Below are 8,726 nucleotides of genomic sequence, written 5' to 3'. Positions count from 1 at the left end.
TTTATAAAAAACATTTTTTTTTTACAATTTTCAGATTTTTAATGACCAAAGTCATTAATTAATTTTTAAGCCACCAAGCTGAAATGCAATACCGAAGTCCGGCCTTCGTCGAAGATTGCTTGGCCAAAATTTCAATCAATTTGATTGAAAAATGAGGGTGTGACAGTGCCGCCTCAACTTTTACAAAAAGCCGGATGTGACGTCATCAAAGACATTTATCGAAAAAATGAAAACAATGTCCGGGGATATCATACCCAGGAACTCTCATGTCAAATTTCATAAAGATCGGTCCAGTAGTTTACTCTGAATCGCTCTACACACACACACGCACACACACACACACACACACACACACATACACACATACACACATACACCATGACCCTCGTCTCGATTCCCCCTCTATGTTAAAACATTTAGTCAAAAGTCGCGTTAGGCGAAATTACTACATTTAGTCAAGCTGTGGAACTCACAGAATGAAACTGAACGTAGTCCGCGTCTAGTGCAAAAGGCAGTGAAAGTGACGAGCCTGTTTGGCGCGGTAGCGATTGCGCTGTGCTTCATAGCACGCTTTACTGTACCTCTCTTCGTTTTAACTTTCTGAGCGTGTTTTTAATCCAAACATATCATATCTATATGTTTTTGGAATCAGGAACCGACAAGGAATAAGATGAAAATAGATTTTGAATCGATTTCGGAAATTTAATTTTGATCATACTTTTTTAATTTTTAATTTTCAGAGCTTGTTTTTAATCCAAATATAACATAATGTATATGTTTTTGGAATCAGAAAATGACGAAAAATAAGATGAAATTGTTTTTGGATCGTTTAATAAAACAATAATTTTAATTACAAGTTTCCGATTTTTAATGACCAAACTCACTCATTAGTTTTTAAGCCACCAAGCTGAAATGCAATACCAAACCCCGGCCTTCGTCGAAGATTGCTTTGCCAAAATTTCAATCAATTTAATTGAAAAATGAGGGTGTGACAGTGCCGCCTCAACTTTTACAAAAAGCCGGATATGATGTCATCAAAGGTATTTATCGAAAAAAAGAAAAAGACGTCCGAGGATATCATACCCAGGAACTCTCATGTCAAATTTCATAAAGATCGGTCCAGTAGTTTAGTCTGAATCGCTCTACACACACACAGACAGACAGACAGACAGACACACACACACACACACACACACACACACCAATACACCACGACCCTCGTTTCGATTCCCCCTCTATGTTAAAACATTTAGTCAAAACTTGACTAAATGTAAAAAAAAATTAAAAAAAAGAGGCAAAACAGAAAGGGTTGAAGCTGCCTGCATGCAACTGAGATAAAAAAAAAAAATTAAAAAGGAGAAAAAAAGTTCAACATAATCATTTATTTTTCTCCCTAACATTCAGGTCAACAAAGTCATTGTCATAGCTAGGCAGTCATTCGATTCCAAGACAATCATCACAGGTTTGAACCGACCCTTTCGTTTAACCATTCAAAAAACAACAGCAATAACGCTGTTAGTACTACAGCGCGCTCAACGTTCGCCCTTTTGAACTCGCGATGAGACTTGTTTCTTCTGGTCGCCAAGCTTACCGTTAACAAACGCATGTACTAGTTGGGATTCCCCCAATCTTCGCGACCTTGACCGAATACTCTCGAAATCAGCACTACGTCGTTCATGCATAGGGAACAGTTAGAAAGTTAACTTCGGGCCGGAGTTCCCACTTTCAAAAGAGGCCTCTACTTCCAGTGTTTCTGACTTCCAGTTCATGCATACGGGCCCAGGCTTGTGCATGCAATGTAAGACATTACTTCCACTTGGAAACATAGCACAAATCAACAATCTAACTGCTTCATGCGCAGAGTAGTTTTTTTTTTAGATTTTGTCATTGACTTTCTTCAAAGCCGCCCATTTTAATTTTCACCCTGTACGAAGAGCATCCAGGCTCAACACTCCTCGAGTTCAGTTGATAAATAGAAGAATGCTTTTCGCAGCTACAGGTCAACCTACAGATGGGGAGACGGCTCCGTGGCCTTAATACCAGCGTTGGGTAATCCCCCACAGACTGTTTTCGACTGTGCTGTCTCCTCCATGCGCAATGGACGTTACTTCGAGATGCTTCCTTGCTTTGAAGAAAAAAATAGTTCGTACCTGTGTGAATACGATCTCAACGAAGAATCGGGCCTGTCCAGCGGGATATTGCCAGGCACAATACAGCTGCCCCGCGTTGTAAGGGAAGACACAGTCCAGTACCAGAACCTTCCCTCCCAATTGGTCCGCTGTCCTGATCACCATTGGACGCACTCTTTTTTGGCCTGTGACGTCACATGTGAGTGTTTTGCAAAAAGTGACGTCATCACGTACAGCCAAGAGAGCGCAAAGTGGGGAATGCCCGTGTCGTCAACGTGCAAAGTTGAAAACGTTGCGAAAGTGTCTGTGACGTCTGGGTCTCCTTACTTCCGGTGTGAAAGTGAGACAGCGCATGTTCCCTACAGTACAGTGTGCGACTTCCGGCAGGATTGCTGGGATGGAAGCGATGAGGACTTTTGCGTGTTCCCGTTATGCGCGGACAGTGTTCATTTCATGTGCCAGAGTGGACAGGTGCGTCATACGTTTGAGCGCGCGCACATCACACACACACACAAACGCACGCACGCACATACACACACACACAAACGCACGTAAACACACACACACACGCACGCACGATTGCACACAACCACACACGTGCGCGCACGCACGCACACACACACACACACACACACACACACACACACAAATACACGTAATCCCCACAAACACGTACACACAGACACACCCAGACATACTCACAGACACACCCACACACACACACACATACACACACACACACTCAGAAACTAGATTACGCAGCATGTCTTAATTCATAAAAGCTCTACTCGGAACTAAGTGTGTCAACCCCCCTCTCTCTCTCTCTCTCTCTCTCTCTCTCTCTCTCTCTCTCTCTCTCTCTCTCTCTCTCTCTCTCTCTCTCTCTCTCTCTCTCTCTCTCTCTCTCTCTCATTGCGTCCTCTTGAAGACAGTTTTCTTCTATTTCTTTTTTTCTTCAGTGTATTCCTTCAAGGAAACATTGTGATCACATAGTTGACTGCCGTGACGCCAGCGACGAACGGTCGTGCTACAACGCAAGAACGGCGGGGCGGTTGGAGTTATTCTACCCTGCCATTATAGACTTTGACCGGTTAGGTTTTGTCATGATGCGCCCGCTCGCCTTGTCTGACCTCAGCAATGCGTCTTTCGCCTGCCCGGAGTCCCACTTTATGTGTGTGACCACACACTACTGTTTCCCTGTGTACGTGCGCTGTAACGGGGTGCACGACTGTCCGGGTAGGGAGGACGAGGCGGACTGTCCCAGCTACACGTGTCCAGGCTTCTACAGGTGCCGGGGGTCCGCCGTGTGCCTGCACACACGTCATCTGTGTGACGACATCCCGCAGTGTCCAGAGTTTGACGACGAGATTTTCTGTAACTTGGGGTGCCCAACTAACTGCACGTGCCATGGCCTGTCCTATCTCTGCACACAGCCCTTCTCCGCACACCTCCACCTCGCAGTGCGCTATCTGGACGTCAGGGACAGCGGCATGCAGCTGACAGCGCTGAGCAGCAACACCATGCTTGTTTTTCTCAGTTTGGCCAGATGTGGTGTCATGCGCCTTGATGACGTCAACCTTCCTAACCTCCGCAGCCTAGATCTCAGCGACAACCAGATCGCTTCCGTAAGTGTTGCTAACGTGAAAAGGTTTCCAAATTTACAAGTTCTGTTTCTTGCGGGGAACCCCATTGTCTTTTTGTTCACTGACAACGATTCGCTGTCGTCTGAGGTGACAACACTTCGTCATCTGGATTTGTCTCGAGTACCGATGGCGATATTTGAGTTCTCTGCAGTCGCACCGTTCAGGCAGTTAGAAAAGCTAAACCTCTCGCACTCAGGCGCACAACAGCTGTTAGAAGGCCGTGGAGGCGAGCAAAAGACATTCTCACTGCGTGTGTTAGATGTCCGAGGTTGCCCGGCTAACTCCTTTTCCAGGACTCTGTTCCAGGGCATGCAGGGTCTGCAGGTTGTGTACGCCGATAACTACAAGCTGTGCTGTCCCGCCATGATGCCGCCAGGACTCAGCGCCAGCAAGTGCTGGGCCCCAACTGACGAGGTGTCATCCTGCGACGCTTTGCTCCGCTCAGACGTATACCGCGTGGCGCTCTCCGTGTTCGCTGCCTTGGCTCTCACCGGCAACCTGGTCAGCTTCATCGTCCGCGGCTTCGTTGAGACGAAAGGCAAGAAGTCGGGCTTTCTGGCCTTCGTCATCCACCTGTGTGTGGCGGACTTTCTGATGGGCGCCTACCTGGTGGTGATCGGCACGGCTGACCGGCTGTACCTGGGCAACTACCTGTGGGAGGAAGTAGGCTGGAGAAACAGCCAGACGTGCGCTGTGGCTGGCTTTCTCTGCATTCTGTCCAGCGAGGTGTCCGCCATGAACATCTGTCTCATCACCTTGGACAGGTTCCTCGTGTTGCGCTTCCCCTTCTCACAGGCCCACTTCCACCTCCATTCTGCGCACTCAGCCTGTGTCGTCACGTGGTTGGTTGGCTGCTGTGTGGCCGCGGTGCCGCTCCTGCCAGTGACGTCACACTGGCGTTTCTACAGCCAGACAGGGATCTGCGTGCCGCTGCCCATCACGAGGACTGACTTTGCTGGCCGTGACTACGCCTTCGCCGTCATGATCGTCTTCAACTTCCTCCTCTTCGTTTTCATCGCTGTAGGCCAGCTCTTCATCTACGTGTCCGTCAACATGAACAAAATCTCTGTAGCCGCGCACACTGCCAACGTATCACGTGACGCGAGGATAGCCCGACGATTGGCTGTTGTGGTGGTGTCTGATTTCACGTGCTGGTTCCCAATAGGTTTGCTGGGTGTGCTAGCCCGCAGCGGGGCGGTCATCCCTGGCGAAGTGAACGTGGCCATGGCCATCCTGGTGCTGCCGCTCAACTCGGCGATTAACCCCTTCCTCTACACGCTCAACATGGTGCTGGAGAGGCGACAGAGAGCTGCCGAGGAAAGGCTCTTGCAGCAGCTCTTGCTGCATCGCCGTAACACCAACCCAGAAGGTCAAAAGGAAACGAACGAATAAAGACAGGGGTGAGAGCTGTTTAACTCAGAGAGAGCAGCGTTAACTCATCCTCTCACCGTTCAACCCTCGCTGCTTCACCATGAAACTAACCGAGCGAAGACTTTTCGGTCGAAAAGTTTCTTTTTCTATTTATGTGCCGAGTCACCTGCTCAAGGTACGGTACTCACCTTACGGCTCATCTTCTCAGATTTGGCCAAGGTTTTACATAGAATAAGAACATCCCTCCATTAGGACACATACCAAAAATCAATATCCTTACCGTTTTTTGTGCAGTGAGATTTTATATAGAGGTTACAACACGAGTGGTTTTTTGTCTTAAGGGTAAACAGTGCATATCGAGGCATTTTACAGTGCTTTTATTGCTTTAAAATTGAACAGCTGTCTTGTAAGTTATGTTGTGTATGTCAAAGTACTTTTACAAGTGTTGTACAAAATATGAAATTTGTACGATTGATACATTGTGAGTTATTAAACTTTAAAAGCGGGCAAGAATCCCTTTTTTTTTAGACTGACAAATTGAAAAAAGTTAGAACAATTTGATTTTTTTTTATCATTTTATTAGGAGAAATGTTGTAATGACAAAAATATCAAATTTGACCTTAAAAGTACATTTGAGAAAAAGGTTCAGCTAACTGAAATATAACGCGATGCAGATGAAAAACACTAAATTCTCAAAATACGTAGACGCGAAATATCGTTGCTTTTCAAGCTAAACATATGATGTGATATACTAAATTAAAGGTATTTTTCGTACAAAGTCAACTATTTACTAGTTGAAGCAGTATTCTGAAACTCGGATACACTCAATGTAAAATTGAATGTTTAAAAAAATCAAAAAATCTGAGAAAGTTATAGAATTAGCACTTTTACCACTTTAAGGGCTTGTTTTTGTTTCCATTATGCTACTCTTACACTGTACCGAATTACCCTTGCGAATAGAATTTTCCAATAATTCACAATGATCGGGACATGGTCGCAAGACATTCGTAAATGTTCTTAACCATTCGCTACTATTCGTCTCTTGTTTTGAACACAGCAACATTTTCCTAATATTCACAAGGAAGTAATATTTTTAACTTTTTCCCAACGTACTCGTAAGTATTCGCAAGACAGTTGTAATCATCGCAAGGTATTCGTAACGCTTGCAATGCATTCGCAACCATTCGTTATGACTGTCTTACGCTGTGCCGAATATTATTGCGAACATTCGTAAACATCGCAATGTATTCGTAACGCTCGCAAGGCATTCGCAAACATTCGTTATGCCTGTCTTACACTGTGCCGAATATCCTTGCGAATATGGATTCGTATGCATTCGCAATGATCGGTAGACATTCGCAAGCACTCGCAACCATTCGTAAGACATTCGCAAGGATTCGTAAGGCTTTGAATGACCAATATTGTTCCTGTCCATTCGTCTCTTTTTTGGGCCTAATATAACCTTTTCATATACACATTTCTTGCGAATGTCTTACGAATGGTTGCGAGTGCGTGCGAATGTCTACCGATCATTGCGAATGCCTTGCGAGCGCTACGAATACCTTTACGATGATTACGAATGGCTTACGAATATGCCTTCCTTGCGAATATTAGAAGCATGTTGCTAATATTCGCAACAAGAGACGAATGGGGGCGAATGGTTAGGAACATTTACGAATGTCTTGCGACCATGTCCCGATCATTACGAATTATTGGCGAATTCTATTCGCAAGGGAAATTCGGCACAGTGTAAGAGCAGTATTACGAACAATGCGAATTGCATAATCGCTTTATTCGTAAAATGTTTGCAAGCACTCGCAACACTCGCAGGGCCACTCGCAACGTTCGTAATACGCCCGCAAGGCATTCGTATAATGGATTTGTATGCATTCGCAATGATCGGTAAGGCTTCGAATTTCCCTGTTCATTCGTTTGGTTTTTGCCGAATACAACATGTTCATATTCGCAAGGATATTCGGCACAGTGTAAGACAGGCCTTACCAAAGTTCAGGTTTGCGACAAGTGATTATTCTGCATAGGTCAAAAAGCAAAGTAGGAGGTATAAGAGGTGCGTATCGCTAGCGCTACGTGTCATTTGTGCTACGTGTCATTTGTCCTACGTGTCATTTGTGCTACGTGCTGCTATCGCTACGTTGATTAGTGCTACAAATAATTTGTCTATGACTATGAGTCGCTATCATTCGTTCTTTATCACTACGTGTCGACAGCACTACATCTTTTAGCGCTACGTGTCATTATCGCTACGTGTCAATGCCACAACTTACTGACGACTTTCTCTTTCTCATATTTTCTCTCGCTCTCACTCCTGGTTTGTGTGTGTATAATAGGCCTATGTATGTCTGTGTATGTGTGTGCGTGTGTGTGTCTGTTTCAGTGTGTGTGTGTGTGTGTGTCTCTCTCTCTTGCTCACTCGCTCGCTCACTCACTCTGTCTCTCTCTCTGCCCCCTCTCTCTCTCTCTCTCTCTCTCTCTCTCTCTCTCTCTCTCTCTCTCTCTCTCTCTCTCTCTCTCTCTCTCTCTCTCTCTCTTAGTTTGTATGTATGTTTTTGTTTGTTTGTTTAGTCTGTTAATCGTTTGTTTGTTCGGTTGTTTGCTTTTTACATTTAGTCAAGTTATGACTAAATGTTTTAACATCGAGGGGGGAATCGAGACGAGGGTCGTGGTGTATGTGCGTGTGTCTGTGTGTGTGTGTGTGTGTCTGTGTGTCTGTGTGTCTGTCTGTCTGTCTGTCTGTCTGTGTGTGTGTGTAGAGCGATTCAGACCAAACTACTAGACCGATCTTTATGAAAGTTGACATGAGAGTTCCTGGGAATGATATCCCCGGACGTTTTTTTCTTTTTTTCGATAAATACCTTTGATGACGTCATATCCGGCTTTTTGTAAAAGTTGAGGCGGCACTGTCACACCCTCATTTTTCAATCAAATTGATTGAAATTTTGGCCCAGCAATCTTCGACGAAGGCCGAACTTCGGTATTGCATTTCAGCTTGGTGGCTTAAAAATTAATTAATGACTTTGGTCATTAAAAATCTGAAAATTGTAAAAAACAAAATTTGTTTTTAAAACGATCCAAATTTACGTTTATCTTATTCTTCATCATTTTCTGATTCCAAAAACATATAAATATGTTATATTTGGATTAAAAACAAGCTCTGAAAATTAAAAATATAAAAATTATTATTAAAATAAAATTTCCGAAATCGATTTAAAAACAATTTCATCTTATTCCTTGTGGGTTCCTGATTCCAAAAACATATAGATGTGATATGTTTGGATTAAAAACACGCTCAGAAAGTTACAAAGAATAGAGATAAAGAAAAGCGTGCTATCCTTCTCAGCGCAACTACTACCCCGCTCTTCTTGTCAATTTCACTGCCTTTGCATCGAGCGGTGGACTGACGATGCTACGAGTATACGCTCTTGCTGTAAAAATGCAGTGAGTTCAGTTTCATTCTGTTAGTTCGACAGCTTGACTAAATGTTGTAATTTCGCCTTACGCGACTTGTTATTACCTCTTTGATTCATGTTCTAACATTTTTAAACGTATTATCGTTAGATTAAAC

At 44.2% G+C, this 8,726-nt stretch overlaps 1 protein-coding gene across 1 annotated transcript; it reads left to right on the top strand.

Moving 5' to 3' along the window:
• The first annotated feature begins 3,235 nt into the window (after positions 1-3,235).
• Positions 3,236-5,164, top strand: LOC138947958 (G-protein coupled receptor GRL101-like). The gene has a single exon (XM_070319483.1). It carries the CDS (start codon positions 3,236-3,238, stop codon positions 5,162-5,164), a length of 1,929 nt encoding a protein of 642 aa, XP_070175584.1.
• Positions 5,165-8,726: the final 3,562 nt, after the last annotated feature.

This window comes from Littorina saxatilis, linkage group LG15 (genome assembly GCF_037325665.1).
Source record: "Littorina saxatilis isolate snail1 linkage group LG15, US_GU_Lsax_2.0, whole genome shotgun sequence".
Taxonomy (NCBI): Eukaryota; Metazoa; Mollusca; class Gastropoda; order Littorinimorpha; family Littorinidae; genus Littorina; species Littorina saxatilis.
This window is presented reverse-complemented; position numbering and strand designations above follow the sequence as displayed.